We start from the raw sequence: 20,333 nt of genomic DNA on the forward strand, positions 1-20,333 counted from the left end.
TGCGTTTAAAAGGAAAGTTTCTTGTTTATTACAATCAGTTCCATTGTCATCACATTCACTAAAACAAACTATAAAAACGGCTGATATCATTTTTTCAAAATCTGAATTGGTTTTGCAAGTTGTAATAAGACCAATACACCGGACATAAAAATCTTTAATGCGCGGAAGCTTATTATTAAAACACTTCCACTTCGTGATTATTTTTATCAGATGAGCTATATCTACACGAATGTAGCATCTTATTGTGGTCTGAACACTTTTGCCAGAAAGATGACGTAGACAATAGTCTACATATGTTTTTAAATTACATTCGTTAAAGGCTAAAGAAATTCCGTTTAGTAAAGCAAACGAAAAATCTGTTACAGTTTCATACGGCGCAGAAGCACCGGATCGCAGCCATTCTTTTATAAAATAAGATATAGTATTTGCATCATGTTTTTCTGAAAGAATCTGGAAAACAGGAAATATTCCTTCTGCAGTTGGTACAACAGCTTGATACAAGAAAATTGCATTGGATTGATTAGTAGGTCTTTTTAATTTGTGAACTATTGACCCAGTGGTGTCAATCGATAAAGGTACTTTAGTTTTTATAATATCTTTATACAAGTCGAGCTGCATCGGCGACCAATACATGCAATAAAATTTGTCTAGCGCTATTTCTCGTATTATGCTTGCAAATTCTACATTATATTTCATTTGTTGTAATGACATAAGAGGATCAGGAACCTTGTATAATCCTAAATCTTTATCCTTAGCTTCTTGACGGGCCTTCCTAAGAACACTGCTACTGTATAAATGACTAGGTTCTGGATCTCCATATGTCATAATTTTTGTTGCTTTACAACGCCAATTAGCAGCCTTTGTAGAAAGCAATTCTTGCTGAACTTCCTGTCTTTCTAATCCTTTAAGCATACGTTTGCTAACGTGGGGAACCCCTCGAGTATCTATCGTTTTCACAGAAATTTTAATACCGTGACCAGATATGGGCTTTTTTAAACAATGTCCTTCAAAAATTGCGCCACATTCATTGCATTTGCCAACTATTTTTAGGTACACGCTTTTTTCATGATCGAAAATCTTCGCTCTCTTAAAAGAATATGCGCAAGGTAATTTACTTTTTTCCCAGCATGCTTTCTGTATAACATCTGTCCAACCCTGTTTTAATACAGTATAGCGACGTTTATTACTGTATCGGCTTTTCTCTTTGTAAACGATAGAAAAAGGTGCAATGCTATTCCATGAAGCATCATCTATATCTAAGTCAAATAATAAATGTGGACAATTATAATTATTTTTGCTGATTCCACTAACATCGCTACTTGCGATGCTTTCAGTAGATTGATCGATTGAGTCTTTCGATCTGTTTACACTTACTTCATTTATATCTGCTATTATATTCATTTGTTGCTTGATTTTAGTTAATACCATATTTCTGTCTTTTTGTACATGAAGGAATAAAGTATCACGTTTAATTTTATTATCTAATAATGCACAAACATTGTTCCAAACTTTGTCGGAGCGTGGCTTAAGTGTCCCTTTAGCGTTTTGAAAAATTTCGGCTTGTGCGAGAGCATTAATAATCTCGTTTGTGGAGACAGCAGCTGCTCGTGGCATTTTTAAATACGAGAAATCAAATGTAACTGTCGCTAAATATGAACAAACAAGTAACAAAGAGCAAAAGTAACAAAGATAACTATTCAAAGTAAATTTGCTTCTATAATGTTAAAAAACCTATTTTATTATTACAAAAGGCAAGAAAAAAAGTCAAAAGTGTGCTGTGTAGTCAGTTCAGTTGTGCGATTTGCTCATACATTTTCGTCAGTCGACGAAAGCCGTTTAAAGTGTAAGCTGCGCTGTGTAAGACAACGACGCATCGGGCGATACTGATAGTAAGAAATCCCCTCTATCACCCAGCATCGTAAGATTACGCCAGGCCTGGCCGAAAGCTTGCTCGCGAGCAGCCTTCTAAGCCTTAGAACAAAAGATAGCGAACAAACATAAGTGGGGACGGCGAGATAGTGGGGGCCGAGTCCCCATCCAGCGGACTCTGAAGGCTGCTCGCGAGCAAGCTTTTGGCCAGGCCTAGGTTACGCAATGGACGGGACTATGTGCCACCACTGCGCGCGCGCATGCACATTACGCATGCACGCACAGAAAGAGGGGGTGAAGAGTGGAGGGAGGAGGGAGGGAGGAAAAAAGAGAGAGAGAGAGAGAGAGAGAGAGAGAGAGAGAGAGAGAGAGAGAGAGAGAGAGAGAGAGAGAGAGAGAGAGAGAGAGAGAGAGAGAGAGAGAGAGAGAGAGAGAGAGAGAGAGAGAGAGAGAGAGAGAGAGAGAGAGAGAGAGAGAGAGAGAGAGAGAGAGAGAGAGAGAGAGAGAGAGAGAGAGAGAGAGAGAGAGAGAGAGAGAGAGAGAAAGAGAGAGATTTTAGATTTTTTAATATTGGGGGCTCAGTGTGAAGTTTGCCCCCCCCCCTAAATTGATTTGCAAAAAAAAAAAATTTTTAATTTTTTAATATTGAGGGGCCAGTGTGAAGTTGGCCCCCCAAAATTGATTTGCCTATAACTTTTGAACTAGAGGGGGGCAAACGGAAATTTCGATGGGGCATTCGTGGGCAAACAATGGGCAAACGTTTGCAAAAAAAAATTTTTAATTTTTTAATATTGGGGGGCCAGTGTGAAGTTGGCTCCCCCAAAATTGATTTGCCTATAACTTTTGAACTAAAGGGGGGCAAACGGAAATTTCGATGGGGCATTCGTGGGCAAACGATGGACAAACGTTTGCAAAAAAAAAATTTTTAATTTTTTAATATTGGGGGGCCAGTGTGAAGTTGGCTCCCCCAAAATTGATTTGCCTATAACTTTTGAACTAAAGGGGGGCAAACGGAAATTTCGATGGGGCATTCGTGGGCAAACGATGGGCAAACGTTTGCAAAAAAAAAATTTTTAATTTTTTAATATTGGGGGGCCAGTGTGAAGTTGGCTCCCCCAAAATTGATTTGCCTATAACTTTTGAACTAAAGGGGGGCAAACGGAAATTTCGATGAGGCATTCGTGGGCAAACGATGGGCAAACGTTTGCAAAAAAAAAATTTTTAATTTTTTAATATTGGGGGGCTAACTTCACACAGCTCACTTAATGCTGGTAGTACACAGCGTGACACTACACGAGATACATTACGCTACGCGAGAGCGTTTTGCGTATCACATGTATACGGTTCTCGCTTGTGTGCGCGGAGGCCGCAGTAAACGCATCCAGCAGCTCTCATCGTAATTAAAACAAATAAAATACTTTTAATTTCTCATGAATTCTCGAAGTATTCAAAATACTGAGTCGCAAAGTATTTATTATAATGAATTTTTGGGGAATATTTCAAGACAAATTAATTGTAGTTAATTCTTTTAGAAATCTTCAGATGTTTATTTTTCTAATTCTGTATGTATTCTTTAAAATAAATTCTCTATAAACTTCTATTTATTTCTGTGCTATCTGGGTAGCTTCTGAGAAGGCTTAGAACAGTTATTAATTGTGATCTACTAATATCGGTTAAACTAAACTAACTCTCATACAGCATGCATATCCAAAAGATGTTCAGAGGACATTCCGAAGATATCGGTTGCGTTCCGTTTCGCACATTATGCGCACGAATTACATAGAAAACGTTCCGTTTCACTCAATGCGCGCATGAACAGCGCTTAGAATTCCCTAGATCCCCACCACTTGCAGCGCATAATACACGCATCAGCTACCTCAAGTTTGAGTTGCAGCAGCTTATGCGTTCCATGCAATTGCGTAATTGCATATGGCGATTGATAGCGATATTGTAAAAAGTGTCAAAATAGGAAGAGTCATAATGGAAGAGTCATTGATGATTCACTACTATTACTGTCACTCATTTCATCAATTAAAAACATTGTCACATTGATAGCGCAATTTATTGTGGAATCCATTTTGGGCCGGTATTCATAGTCCGTTCTTATATTCAAGATCGTCTTAAGCACGAACTTATATTCGCTCTCTTCGTCAGACACAATCTATGTTTGACGAAGAGAGCGAATATAAGTCCGTGCTTAAGACGATTTTGAATATAAGAAGGGACTATGGGCGGTATTCATAGTCCGTTTTTATATTCAAGATCGTCTTAAGCACGAACTTATATTCGCTCTCTTCGTCAGACACAATCTATGTGTGACGAAGAGAGCGAATATAAGTCCGTGCTTAAGACGATTTTAAATATAAGAACGGACTATGAATACCGCCCTATGAATACCGCCCTTGATTTTCCGCTTCTAATGCGTTCAATATCGTTCCGTTTCAAAGCATGTATCATGCGCATAATGAAACGAAACACAGCCAATGCGCTAAGCATTAGCGATGCGAACGATGCGTGCTATGCGCAAAACGGAACGCAACCATCGTATCTCTCAAAGATATCTTCAGGATGTCCTTTGAACATCTTTTGAATATGTGTGCTCTGTGGGCTAACATCATTGAATAACAATTTTTGCGCAAATAGTTTTTGCTGTTACTTAAAACTAATCTATGCATTCTTTTTTATATTATAAATTTATATTCATGTTACAAATAGCCGGCGTTGTATTGAGGTACGTGTTGCTTCGCTTATTTTGTGACGTATAATTTTTTATTTTGTGAAATTTTAATTTTTGACTCCTTTTACATTTCACAAGGTTTGACATTTATGGTTAACCGGTTCAGCTGACCTATTCTGTAACCTTAACGATATCGTTATGATATTGTTGCGCAGGTTTTCTGCATCATGTAATAGCTGCGTTAAGATTACAGAATAGGCTAGCAGAACGGGAGTACTATATGTATATTTATAAAAAAATTAAAAAAAAAGTAAAAAAAGTCGAATACACGCTCTTGTCACAATTAAAATAAAATAGTATTGATTTACCTTTCAAAAAAATTGTCGTATATATTAAATTTTTCAACAAAACCTGTCGTATATATTAAAATCTTTCAGAAAAACTTGTACATATTAAAATTTTCAAAAAAGTTATTATATATGTATACTTTCTACAAAAAAATATGATATCAGAAAATGGCACCAAGTGGAACTAAAGAACTATGAAAAAAGTTGTTACAGAATAGGCCAGCAGGACGGGCGTACTACACTGGGGCCCGATTCTCTAACTCATTCGTAACTTTACGTATACGCAACTTGCGAGTGATTGAAATGCGCATACGTTCATCATCCAATCACCAATGCCTATTCTTTAAGACAATATGCGGTCGTTCGTATTTAGATACGTATACGTATGTTTTGTGCGAATACAATATATGGCAACACTGGATTATTGACTACCTCTATCAAAAACATTGAGTATTTTTCAATAAATGGTATTTTATTTTCAAATTTACTGTGTGTCACTTTGAAAAGACGAAAAAACGAAAATGGATCAAACGGATGCAAGAAAACGCAGTACAAATGTGACAGAAGAACAAAAAACCTTATTATTACAATTTATGGAAGAAAATCCACGCTTAATATCTGGTAAATTTTTCGCTGATTTTACATATAAAGATGCAACTATTTTATGGCAAAAGATTACAAATATCTTAAATAGTTGCAATGGTGTAAGCAAGGATTGGAAATCTTGGCGAAAAGTAAGTATATACGGCGCACATACAGAAAAATCAAATAATTTCTCTACTTAAATAACCACCACGATAAGGTTAGATTAGATTAAGATATGTTGACAACTTTGTTACTCAAATATATGTAATTAATTTATTTCTTATTAATTTAATTTCTAATGATAATAATATTTTAGTGCTGGCAAGATTTACGGTCACGGAGCAAAATGAAGCAAAGCAAAATAAATGCAGAACAAAGGAAAACTGGTGGAGGAAGTGAATCTCATCTAAAATTAAGTCCAATAGAAGAAGCAACGTTGAATTTAATTTCTCCTATATGTATCGATGGACACACAGAAATAAAAGAAAGTGAAGTACAAATACAAACAGAGACTGATGAGGTAAAGTTTAATATAAACTTAATAAATAATAATAGACTATTGACTATTGACTTACAAATGTCGCTCCGCGAACTTTTCAGACTGCCCTCGTATATTAAACATTATCTTGATAGACATTAATTAATAATTTAATATATGTCTTAACGTTTTTAGCTTTGATTAATCGAAAAGATTTATCGTTTTTCCGTGAAAATTTATTTTGAATTTATTAATTTCTAAAACAAAATGTTATGTTATAGACCTACAGAAATATTCAGTATTACAATAATAAAAACAATAGCTGAAAGACTCTAGCTAGATGTTAAATTTTGCTTCTTTTTATTCTTCAAACGTTTTGCTCCATCTTTATAACCATCTCCAATGTTTTATAAATATTGATGAACTAGCCATTAGACAAATAACAAATTTATGGAATTCGATTATTTTACAATTTCAAATTCAGCTTAATTGTGTTGTGTCATTAAAAAAAAAATTAAAGCAATGTGCTGTAAAATTTGCAAAGAAATTACGTAATCAAATTGTACTTTGTTCAATATTTTATGATCTAAGTCAGCGCTCGGAATTAGTTGCACATTTCGGGCCGATTCTGGAGACGACGCCTCCTGTCCCTCCACTACCGCCCGGCCGCTGGCGGCCGAGCCGCCGATAGCTCTGGTTCAGGAGCGTTTTATATTAGAAATAGGCTAAATTGTTTAGGCATCTCTCAGGAAATCGTAACATTTTCTTCACTACATAAATAATGTTTATTTTTATTAATACATAATATATATATTTAATTATTAATGAAAATAAACATTATTTATGTAGCAAAGAAAATATTACTATTTTTTGAGAGGTGCCTCAACAACCGAGCCTATTTCTTATAGAAAACGCTCCTGCGTCAGAGCTATCGGCGGCTCGACCGCCAGCGGCCGGGCGGTAGTGGGGGGACAGGAGGCGTCGTCTCTTGAATTGGCCCGAAATGTGCAACTAATTCCGAGCGCTGATCTAAGTTATTTCTGTAGATGCTGTCATTACCATTAGCGAGCGACTCGCTCGATTGATAAACAGAAAAAAATAAATAATTGCTACTCAGTGACCACACCTTGCTAATCAGTCTTCAAGTTCTTTTTTTTATTGTTGCGTCATTAATTTGTATTCTAAGAGCTCGGGATTTCTTTTAAATCAAACGTAGAAAAATTGAAATAAAAAAAACTCATGTAAAGCTAATCTAGTAACTGTTAGATAACCAAAAAAAATTCTTATCGTCCTTCGATAGTTTCATATTTTCATATTTCTTGGAATTGTTTAAGAACTTATGTAAATGTTATGTCTGATGGTTTTACACTTAAAGGGACCACTCACTTACAGTTTTTGAAGAGGCACACCAGAACTGCAGAGCAAAACTTCTACCATTTGTTAAAGAAAAAGATTAAAGTCGAAGATTTATTATAAATGATAAAAGTTATCGATTTTTATTAATCTTTTATAATAAATTTCTTTTAATTTAGTTAATGTGTAATTTTTGTGGATTTACCGTTATTCACTTTATGCAGGTATTTGAAAGACTTAAAGACAAGCAACCGAACTTTCGGGATCAAATAATTGCTATAACGGGAGATTGTAACCACCCGAATCTCGGAATATCTTCGGAAGATCGGGCTACTCTCATTCGAGAAGTTTCGATTGTCTTCCATATCTCGTCAACAGTAAAATTCGATGAGAAGTTGAAATTAGTACTAACAATTAATGTCGGAGGTACGAAAGACGTTCTAAATCTTTGTAAGGAAATCCATAATCTAAAGGTATTTAAATATATTTAAGAAACAAAAAACGATAAAAATACCTGAGAAGCATCTTACAATTATTTTATGATTTGTTATTTATTTATTTCTTTATTATTTTGTTATTTATTATTTACGATTTATTATTTATTTATTATTTATTCAATCAAATGACTTTTCTCGAAAATTTTAAAGTTAAAATTTTATAGTAAAACAACGCGATTGATATTTTACTTGTTCAATTTCTTCAGTCATTTGTGTATGTATCAACCGCGTTTGCAAACTGTCCGCAAAACGTGATAGAAGAAAAATTTTACGACGCGCCAATGGATTACGACAAACTACTCGCTTTGATGGAATGGTAGAAGGTAGAATAACTCGAAAACTAACTTCGGACAAATTTTGTAAAAGGAAAAATTGTCTCAAAATTCGCTCAAGAATATGGCATTGCAAGGACATCAAGTTATTTTGAATCACCCTGTATATAGATAGCGTTCAGAATGCATAGCAAAAAATAGATCAAGTTTCAACTTCTAATGTATTCGCTCAAGGAATTCGCTCAAGAATATGGCATTGCAAGGACTTCAGGTTATTTTGAATCACCCTGTATACATCAGTTATATATACATCTATATATGTATACATTTAGTACATTTGAATATTCAGTGAACATTTATATGTAAACGATATGCTCTGCTGATTTTAACATATTCTGAACAGGTTTATAAAATATTTTTTATAAACAAGGATATTCTATAGACATATGTAAATGATTTCTTCGAGAATATTCTCATAAAAATATATTTGATGCAACATAGAATATTCATACAATATTGTGTGTTATCTGGGGAGGCTGTCATCATAATTGTTGGTCAAATTGAATAAAACTGTGAATTTTGTTAACAATGAGTCCAAACAATAAGGAATGTTAAACAAAATTGTTAAAATTTGAAACTCTTATATAAAAGTCTCGAAAAAAACATTTATGCAACAAGTAGCTCAATGTAAAAAAACTGATTCTTAGTAACGATTGCAATATCTTAATACATTAGAAGTTTTTCAACTATTTTTAGTCGATTTTGCATAAATTGTGAATGTTAACCATAAATGTCAAACTTTGTGGAATATAGAGAGAGTTAAAAATTAAAATGCAGTACGTCACAAAATAAGCTAAACAACACGTACCTCAATACAACGTCCGCCATTTATAACATGAATATAAAATTGTAATAAAAAAGAATGCATAGAATAGATTAGTTTTAAGTATCAGCTAAAAATATTTGCGCAAAAAATTGTTATTTAATAATGTTAGTACCGATGTAGATATTATCATAATATCATAATTAATATATTATAATTAATAACCGTTGTAAGTCTTTTCATAAACTATCCAGGCAGAAATCAATTATCTCGCTCCACTCTGCAGTCTGTAGAATATCCTTTCTATATACCATGATCTTGATCTCCTTCTCTTCTACCTTTGCATAAATTCATTCCCTTTCTCTTGTTCTCGTTTCTTACTATAAATGCGTCTACTACCATTCTACTCGTCAAAGTGCATATTGAAAGCGAAAATTAAAAGAAATAACATCAGTGTTCGCAGTTCGAGCAGTAACATCAGTGCCAACTCATATATTTCTATTGTTTGTGAATAACGTGGTTAATGTTGTAAAATTAATACAGCAATGTTTGTAACTGTTACATTAATAACTTTAATTTGCCTTGGAGTAAACTACATTTTGTCGAATTTCTGGCATCGACCTTTTATTAAAAAAATAAACACTCTGCCAGGTCCAACAGGATATCCACTCGTTGGAAGTACTTTCTATTTTTTAGGAATAATTACTAACGGTAATAACAAATTATAATATACTTAATGTATACAAAAGTAAAAGTAAAAGAGTTAACATTAAATTAAATGTTACAGAACATTATCTTACTTAAATATACTGTAGTATAAAATAATATATATTTCGACTATTAAGAATACAGGCGGATATAGAATCGGAATTACAGAGTTCTCTCCATCGGTAATCCGCGCGCTTTTAGCTCTTCTCTTAATTTCGCTATTGTAAGCACGTTAGGGTCAAACATGTTCTCGCGAAACGTATGTCGTCACCTTTCGTCGTCCTCGATATCGTCGTCGTCGTCGTCGCAACCGTCGTTTGCCACACAACCGTCTCAAAATTTGCAACGTCACTCTCTCAAATACTCGCTCACACGATACACGTCTTCTAAACCCGTTTTATCCGATCCTACCGGACGAGCCTCCAAATGTAGTATAAAATAATATATATTTCGACCATTAAGAATACAGGCGGATATAGGATCAGAATTACAGAGTTCTCTCTAACATTCTCGCGTCGTGATGTATCGTTTCATCGCTCGAGGACGACTGACTGTCCTCGCGAAACCGTCGGAATTCGAAGCCAAACAGCACGAGACGAACGCATGTACGAAATACACAAATATTATCGCTGTAACGCTACAGCCGAGAGCACAAGCTTTTACATAAAGCATAACGCATAAGCATAAGGAAATTGATTGGTCTATATATAAGCATAAGCAAATGCATAAGGAAATGGACCAATCAATTTCCTTATGCTTATGCGTTATGCTTTATGCAAAAGTCTGTGCTCCGGCCATACCTTTGAATATTCGGAGCTGTCGAGCTGTGTCTTACAATCGTGTCGCTGTATTCAACGTTATTTATTCCACAATACCTACATTACAATTTTGTTATTAATTGTCTTAATTACGTGCGTAAATGATTAATTACAATTACTAAAAGAGAATAAATTTTCTAAAAATCAGCAATAAAAATTTGAAAATTGCTTACACTATGCTAATCACAAAACATATCTACATGCGTCATTTACGTACTGCACAATACAATTATTATTATATACTATTATATATGTTCAGTAAATTTTTACCGCAACATTGTGATATAAGATTTGCTATTTTTTAATATATGTCCATGAACAAGAAATAGTTTTTTTCTACCACACGATAAATTAAGTTACAGAATCTTATGCGATGAATATGTCTATGCATTGAGCTTACACTTACAATGAATCGTACGTTAAATCGTACACTATTTTATTGTTCAGTACTTTATAATACAAAAATCTTAAAAATTAATTTTTTCTAAATGGAATTTATTAATATTAATATGGCATCAATTAATTTTCAAATAAAAAAAAATTTTTTTGCGTAATAAAAGTTTTTTTTAGAAATTATGCAAATTGTGAATACACTAGTGAACGATTTTTCATCTCCATTTCGAATCTGGTTTGGCAATACTGCATATATCGGTGTATACGACGGAGAACACATAAAGGTAAAAAAATAACGTTTGATTTCTACATGTATTATAAGGAATAAATATTTTCTATAAATATTTTCCATGTGTAACATTTATACTTTACCTTAAATAATAGAAATAATTATTTAAAGTATATGTAAATAATGAAAATAGCACAAATAAATACACATATTTAATATGATATAAAAACGTTAATAAATTAGATTTTAATATTGCGTTTTAGGCTGTTTTGCAAAGTCGATGCTTCAAGAAAAGTTCACTTTATAAAGTTTTTAAACCAGCATTGGGCACAGGACTTATAACATCTCATGGTAAGATATTTCAATAGCACAAAAATTCGGGAGGGTCTCAACTGCCTACATTCCCATTTGCCAATAGCTTCGTTTGCCCACAACATTTTGCCGACAGCTTCAATTGCCGACATTCTCGATTGCCTACAGAGCGATTGCCTACAAGCATTATTGCGCACATTTAAAAATTAAAAATACAAACGTACGTTTGCACACAAGACATTATTGCACACATACACATTGCACACATGACATTATTGCACACATAAACATTGCACACATGACGTTATTGCGCACATACACATTGCACACATAATATTATTGCACACATACACATTGCACACATAATATTATTGCACATATTCTTTCCATGCAAAACGAGGTTCAACATGGGTTTACAACTTTGTTTGTGAACCTTGTTATGTTTACCTTGTTAGGTATAACCTGAGTAGGATTTGTTATTTGTTTTACGCGAGGGAGAGGCTTCGCCCCTACGGGGCGAAATCCTCCGCCGCCTACGCGTGAAATTTCAAACAAAGCGAGATTCAACATGGGTTTACGAGTTTCTACACAAAGCGCAATAATGTCATGTGCGCAATGTGTATGTGTGCAATAATGTCTTGTGTGCAAATGTACATTTGTATTTTTAATTTTTAAATGTGCGCAATAATATTATGTGTGCAATGTGTATGTGCGCAATAATGTCTTGTGTGCAAACGTACGTTTGTATTTTTAATTTTTAAATGTGCGCAATAATGCTTGTAGGCAATCGCTCTGTAGGCAATCGGGAATGTCGGCAACTGAAGCTGTCGGCAAAATGTTGTGAACAAACGAAGCTGTTGGCAAATGGGAATGTAAGCAGTTGAGACTCTCCCAAAATAACAAAATATTTATTAAAAATTACAAAAAAACTTGGTGCTGCCAACGGGCTTCGCCCCTCCTCTTCGACCCCCCCCCCCTCCCAGTCCAGTCCTTTGCGCCATGCTCCCTTTCCCCCCATCGAGGCGCCACACCACCTCTCTTTATACTTCAAAGTATTATGAAACATTGAAAATGAGTAATAATAATGTAATAATTAGCATAATTAATTGACATCATGTAATTAATTGACATTATGTAAATTAACATGTTGTTCAGTATGGCAGTGCCAAGTTTTTTTGTATTTTTTAATAAATATTTTGTTATTTTAATTAAATTTTTTTCAATCAAATTTTGATCAGTTTTATTTATACATTTTATGTATATTTTATATATGTTTATTTTGAATTTGCACCTTGGATAATGTATCAGTTACTTTTTATGTTGGTAATATATTAAAAATTTAGATAATTATTAAAATAAAAACATATTAAAGTGTCTTTTTGGAACTTGGCCAGACCTTATCATTTATGAATTTTTGTGCTATATCACTTACTTTTTATATTAGTTATTTTCTAATATTACCAATAAAACATCTGTTTCACAAAACATAAGTGTGATATAAAACAAAATACTTGTGTTAGAATGTGAAATAAATTAGTTAATATGTAATTAAGTTAATATAAATGTACAGAATTAATTATGTGACAAAATTTAAATTATTTTTCAATTATTTTTCTACATTTCAAATTTAATATTTATATTAACTTAATTACATATTAACTAAATTATTTTACATTATAAGTTTTGCGACTGGATCGACGTCGACGTCGATGAAAGGTTCTTCGTTCATTAATACCAATAAAATTTTATTAAATTGTATTTTATTTGTTACTCAAATATTAACAAGATTAAAGGATATAATTTTCTTTTTCATACTTTTCAGAAGTTTTTTTTCATACTTCTTGAGTTATTTTTTATCTTAATCTGACATATATCGATATAAAATCTAAAATATCTCTGAAAATATTAAGTTATCAATAATCTTACCGTAATACGTGTATGAATAAAATACTGAAAATCAAGTGGTATAAAGAAAACGTATAATTGTTAAAAAAAAGTACATTGTAAATTACATACGTTTTCTTCAAAATAATTATGCATTTTTTTACACAAATTGATTTGTTTCATTATTCTGTACATAAAAATATTACGGTAAGATTATCGATAACTAAATATTTTAAGAGATTTTAGATTTTATATCAAAATACGTCATGTCTCTCTCTCTCTCTCTCTCTCTCTCCCTCTCTCTCTCTCTCTCTCTCTCTCTCTTTCGTGTTTGCGAAATTTCCGTAGTGCAACTTGGGGAAGTCGAATTCGTTTATCTTTGGCACCTGATGCGAGAAATTCACGTAGCGCAACACGGGGTAGTCGAATTCGTCGACTCTTGGCACCTGGTGCGAGAAATTCTCGTAAATTATAAATAATACTCTGGGCCTCGCAAATTTTCTATCCGCCCCTGGCAAACAGAGGAGAAGAAGGAAACGACGTTTCTTATTAAAATATGAAAAACATCACTTTTTGAAGGCTTGTATCTCCGGAACGGCTGGACCAATTTTAATTTTCTTTGACTCAAATTACTCGTGACAATGTCACCTTTCAGGATATGCTATCTGTTTTTCAATATTTCTTATATTTTAGTTGCTACAAACCTCCGAAAAGTCGACTTTGTGCGCGCAGGATAAGAAACTTATGCCCGATTCCACCAACGAAGATTAACTTTAATCTCGGTTCAACTTACTCTTCACCTTTTTCTAATTCTTAGAACTAGAAAAAGATGAAGAGTAAGTTGAACCGAGATTAAAGTTAATCTACATTGGTGGAAATGGGCATTAGTAGTGTCATTTTTTTAACTTGGCCGGAGACACTACCGCGTGATAAGAATAAAGCTTAATTAATTGTTATTACTCACTCTAAATAATATAAAATTTAGTTCAAATAATAAAGTAGTCACTGCCACTTTCTCATATACTATTTATTAGCATTATGTTTAAACGCAATAGTTACACAATAAACGAATATTATTTATGCATAAATTATATTCGTTTATATATACATGGGGCATTCTTTCTCAACTTTACACCCATGTTGCCCATTTTCTATTTGATCTAAAAATTTTTGTAAAAATCTCAAAATTTACAGAAAAATGTAAGCTTTCCAATGGCGCGTGGAAAAATTATTAAATTCAATTGGATCATACTTAAAATTTCAGAAAACCGAAAAAAATAATAAAAACGGTAATTATTCAAGTGTAGCGATTATTCATTCGACGTTTTTCTCTTCCAATTAACACTTTCGAGTACTCTGTTTATCTGTGCACTGTCGCATAAATCTAAACTAAAATGGCGGATCCAATATGGCCGCCAAAAATTTAAAATTTTAAGAAATTAACGGATTTTTGTAAAACTTAATACCAAAGAGTTTTTCTGTATGCTGAATACAAATCTCAAATCGGATTTTGAAAATTCAAAATGGCGGATCTAATACAATCACCAAAAATATTGAAAAATTTAAGAAGTTAACGGATTCTTATAAAACTTGGTATCAGGAGTATATTTAGGACGCAGATTTTAAAATTTCATCATTAAATTCGTATTTATTGACCTATTTGGTCTAAAGATGATCGAAAAACTATTAAAATTTATAACAAAATTCAAGTCCTCCATGGGCGCGTGGCAAAATTATCAAATTCAATTGGATCATTATTTTTTTTCTGAGCCTAGTCAAAAAAGTTTCATAAAATAAGATCGTGAAATCCATTTTGTACACATTCGAGAGAGTTTCTCTACCGCAATATTATCGCCATTCATTACAACATTTTAACGTTAAAAAACATTTCATTGTGATTCCGTAAATTTCTAAACGCTTTAATATTTGGATTTGTATACCCGACTCCCATGGTTCTGGGCTTTTTTGTGCTTTGAGCGTTTCTCTGAGGTTTTCTTCGAACAGTTCTTTTCAGAGCTACTTTTAACCGTTCTTTTAGGACTGCTCTTAGAACAATACTACAGAAAATTCTATTATCTGTACTATTTTTGATCGTGAATCTTAGAATTTGATTTGAAATATGTCCAGTATACACGGTGATAGATGTTGCAATCCCTACAATGTGGAAGGTCACAGAGGGAAAGATCTTCGACGCATTTCGAGTGTTATCAAACGATTATTCCCAAAATTTCCAGATAATGCTAAAATTTGCAGCATGTAGGAAAATGAAATATCCTCGCATGAATGAAGATACGCACGTCTCATCGAGTCTTGATAAAACGTTTAATAATTGTACTCATAATACTGAACAGTATATTTCTGTATCTTCCGGTGCATCTTCATTAAACGATTTGATGTAGCTCCACCAGTTCCAGAGGTTCTGAGAAATCACTGTTTCGTCCCAATCAACAAAGAAATGGTGATTAAGAGATATTCCAATGCTGGTAATAGTTCGACTTTTTCATATCAAGATTTCAAAAAGTAGGGGGTAAGAGCTCAGGCGACATCAGAATCAGAGGTATCTCTAGTATCAAGTTTTATAAAAATCTGTCAATTTCCTAAATTTTCAATATTTTTGGTCTTCATATTAGATCTGACATTTTCAGTTTTTGAAATCCGACTTAAGATTTGTATTTAGCTGGCCGTAAAACTCTCTGTTCAAATGTTATAAAACTCCCTTACTTTAAAAAATTTTTCAAGTTCTTAGTTGCCATATTAGATCCGCCATTTTCAATTTTCGAAATGCGACTTTAGATTCGTTATTAGCAACCCGAAAAAGTCCCTGATACCAAGTATTATAAAAATTCGTTAATTTCTAAAAATTTTCAAAATGTTTTGGTGGCCATATTGGATCCGCCATTTTGTATTTTTAAAAGATAACTTTAGACTCGTATACAGTAACTCGAAAAACCCCTTGATACCAAGTTTTATAAAAATTAGTTAATTTCTTAAATTTTTTAAATTTTTGGCGGCCATATTGGATCCGCCATTTTAGTTTAGACTTATGTGACAGTGCACAGATAAACAGAGTACTCGAAAGTGTTAATTGGAAGAGAAAAACGTCGAATGAATAATCGCTACACTTGAATAATTATCGTTTTTATTTTTTTTTTTCGGTTTTCTGAAATTGTAAGTATGATTCAATTGAATTTGATAATTTTGTCACGCGCCATTGGAAAGCTTACATTTTTCTGTAAATTTTAAGATTTTTTCAAAAATTTTTAATTCAAATAGAAAATGGACAGCATGGGTGTAAAGTTGAGGGAGAATGCCCCTATTATATTTATCCCGTAATCTCAGAGAAGCAATTAATATTATATAACGGATTAATAAGTTTTTTCTAATTATACTTTTGTATTTATTTATTTCAGTATCTTTATGGAGCTCAAATCGAAAAATGGTGGAGAGAATTTTTTCTTTAAACAACTTACGAATCTACTGTAATATATTTGTAGATCAATCATTAGTACTTACGGGCGAATTAGAAAAAGTTGAACAAAATGGAAATGAAATTATACTTCTTGACTTTCTATATAGATGTAATTTGAACATTGCGTGTGGTAAGAATAAGTAACTCTATTATCTTGTAAAATGTCTACTTTTGTATATTATAAAACAATTTTAAAATAAGAATTGTTTGCTAAAAATACAATTTTTCTGTATTTTTGTAAACATTTCTAAAATTTTTGAAAAACAAATTAAAATAAAATTGTGAAATTTTTCGTAATTTACAATTACGTAACTACAGACTTCAAACGTATATTATTAATAGAGTGTTGATTTTAAATTGTCTTATTTGTATACATTACAAAGCATTATAAAAAGTTATATACTTCTAAACTAAATAATATTAAAAATATATAAAATATTAAAATATAATATTAAAATAAGGATTTAAAGTATATAATTTATAACCTTTTTTTTAACAATAAATATAAGATATATATGTATATATTGATATCATCTCAGGTAGCACGTGCTTGTTTCATATACGTTTCCTATATGTGCCAGTTATTATGAAAGTGGCCTAAGTCATATATTTCTCGTTTCGAGATATTCAAACTTTTGCGTTTGACCATATTAAAAATATTTTTCCATCATGGTGCAAAATTTATCAAAAATTATAATGTTCTCCTGATGTTAAATTTATCTAAGATCATTAAATTTTATGAATAACTTGCACGAAACTGTGTGTTTTTAACCGTTGAATGACTTATATTACTTTCAAAACTAATAGTAGTCCTAATTGATGATTTACGATAACAAAAAATTAATAAATTTAATTTAAAAAATAACTTGAAAAGAAACAAATTTATTTACTTTTAGAATTGTATTAACTATTTTAATTGTATTAATTATTTTTTTTAATTATTATTTTATCCGTTTCCATTTTTTGCAAACATTATTTCGTGGTACTAAGTCTATGAAACACAACGACCAATATAACCTCAATTAGTAATTTAATGTTTCGCAAAATTATTACGGCAATTTAATTATATTAAGCATTATTTACATTATTGATAATACATTTATAAATAAATATGAAATATTTTTGTAAAGTTAAATTTACCTGAGCCGCTGTCTGACGACATAATAGAAAAATATGTTGAAAATTATGATAATATTACTTTTTCTATCGCAATGTTAGCAAAAAAATGACTTATGCCACTATCAAAATAAGCATGCAACTACACCTGTTAATAATGAAAATGACAACTTTATTTTAATGCTTATTTCATGGTAACTTTGAAAAAATTCTTCAATAATAATAAAATATAGTTGATATAATATAATACTAAATAAAAATCTAATTTTTTTTTTGGTTTTGTGACTTAGACCACTTTCATATAATAACCGGTACATATGTATCTAATGTTTTTTAACCGTCAAGCAACGATAACAAACGTTTTTGTAACCATTATTTAAAAAACGTTTTTTCCACATTTTTTTGACCGTCCTACTCTTATCAAGAGACACGGTAGTGTCTCGCGCCAAGTTCACGCGCAGCGCAAGACCGACCGTGTATCTTTACGCGAGCCCGAAAGTTGAGACGAGCCGAGATTATCGGATCTCAATAACGGCTGGGCCGATTGAGTTGTTGTTAGGCTCAATCGATAGCGCATACCCAAATTACATAAGAAAAGTATGCTTGTTTTTACTGTAGGTGCTGTAGAAAAAAAGTTATAATAGTCCAAAGTCGAAATGTCTAAAATAGTACGATAAAAATGTCCAGCTAAAATGTCCATGTTCCGATTTCTGACGTTAGGTGCGCTGATGGCGCTGAGAAGCCGCGCGGCGCGCGCTTACGTTGGCATTTGCATTTATTTATCAAGAGACACGGTAGTGTCTCGCGCCAAGTTCACGCGCAGCGCAAGACCGACCGTGTATCTTTACGCGAGCACATGAGCTGATAGGAGTCGAGATTTTCATATCTCAATAATGCGTGGACCGATCGAATTTATAATAGGCTCAATCGATAGAGCACATGCGATTTACATAATAAAAGTATCTTTACTTTTTTTGTACATGCTTTCTAAAAAACTATATTAATTGCCAAAGTTTGCCAAAGTTTGCCAAAGTCGAAATATGCCGAAATCTATGTAAGCTTGGTCGTCGTCGTCTGTTCGTCATCCTTCTCTAATATATAAGTTTTTCCTTTGTCAACTAGAAGCATCAAAATGCGACATGGTTGTCCTTTTCTACATCCCGTGAAATGTCAATTCCCGCATAAGAGCGTCTTTTTTCTTTCCTTTCTTTTTCTAAAAGATGTCTGTCCTTTTTCAACATGGCGGCGCTCAGACCTGTCAGCTCGCAGCTTTGATGACACTAATCACATTGATATAATTAATATCGGTCGTAAAATGTATATGTAACGTGTTGTGGAGACGAATAGAGATAGTGTATATCAAAATAATAGTATTCTTTATAAAAAAAATTTTTCTCGTCTTGAAGTGCAGAAGTGTAGCAACACACATGCTGACAACACTCTTAAAGGGAACGTTCACAAGTGTCCCCTCCCGATTTGATTCTCCTTGAAATATGTTGTAAAACATATAATTTGAGAAGACACGTATTTTTTTATAGCGGCCCTAACTCAAATTTAAAGGGTGAAACACCCTTTTGAAAAAAACGAGTTTTTTCTTTGTGTGTAACTATCGCCAAAACCGTAGGAGATATAAAAAAATGTTTCAAGTAGAAGTTGTATGGCTTGTAATGGGCTTTATAACTGTGTAGTTGGATTTTCAAAAATGTAATTTTTTTTAATTTACTCTTACCCCTTGGTATTATTTTTTCGAATTTCAAAATTTTTGTAATGACAAAAGTTGTAGCATTTTTTACGCTAAATTCAACCATATATGATTTTATTATGTTCCGAAATCGCATCTTTCAAAAATAAGTCATCAGTATCATATTATATGCGTCGCGCTGCATGACGCATTGTTTATACCGCACTTGTGTTGCGCAATAGTCGTTAAATAAATATAAAAATGACATGTTATCATATATTTAAGGAAGAAAAGTTAACTAAAATTGTTGCTAAAGCATCCCTTCCACATTACACTCTTATAGATAATCGCTGCATTTCGTATGCAGCGCGTTGTCATATACAAGTTAGCTATCAGCGCATATTACACTTTGAAGTTTTGCTTGCAGTGACCACGGGAAAATAATTTATGAAACGAAAACAGTGAATGAATCAATCTATTCAACATATATCCACCCTGACTCTACTCTCTTGGCCCGACTTGACTGACAATGAATAAAATTCTGTACATACTCTTTTTCAATAATTTTAATATACTGCGATATATTCTACATACTATTACATTCTATTAAATTATTACGATTTTTTTAAACTATGGTATATAAAATCTTGAAATATAAAATGTATATTATAAGTATAATTATAATATATTGATACAATAAATAAGCTTTTATATATATATAAGCTTATTTATATATATTATAATTATACTTATAATATACATTTTATATACCATAGTTTAAAAAAATCGTAGTAATTTAGTGGAATGTAATAGCATGTAGAA

The 20,333-nt window shown here is 32.5% G+C and overlaps 1 protein-coding gene across 3 annotated transcripts; it reads left to right on the top strand.

The window, feature by feature from the left end:
• Positions 1–9,299: 9,299 nt before the first annotated feature.
• LOC136998133 (cytochrome P450 4C1-like) lies at positions 9,300–18,707 on the top strand. Of its 3 annotated transcripts, XM_067350463.1 has the most exons (5): positions 9,300–9,612; positions 10,998–11,104; positions 11,313–11,400; positions 13,594–13,694; positions 16,656–18,707. In XM_067350463.1, the coding sequence occupies exons 1-5, from the start codon at positions 9,447–9,449 to the stop codon at positions 16,704–16,706; spliced, it is 513 nt and encodes a 170-aa protein (XP_067206564.1). In that variant the 5' UTR covers positions 9,300–9,446; the 3' UTR covers positions 16,707–18,707. The 3 variants fall into 3 exon arrangements, 2 of the variants coding, with proteins under 2 accessions (XP_067206564.1, XP_067206571.1); XR_010888753.1 differs by lacking the exon at positions 13,594–13,694 and having other exon boundaries at positions 9,301–9,612; XM_067350470.1 differs by lacking the exons at positions 13,594–13,694; positions 16,656–18,707 and adding an exon at positions 12,145–12,264 and having other exon boundaries at positions 9,301–9,612.
• Positions 18,708–20,333: the final 1,626 nt, after the last annotated feature.

Source organism: Linepithema humile, chromosome 1 (assembly GCF_040581485.1).
Source record: "Linepithema humile isolate Giens D197 chromosome 1, Lhum_UNIL_v1.0, whole genome shotgun sequence".
Taxonomy (NCBI): domain Eukaryota; kingdom Metazoa; phylum Arthropoda; class Insecta; order Hymenoptera; family Formicidae; genus Linepithema; species Linepithema humile.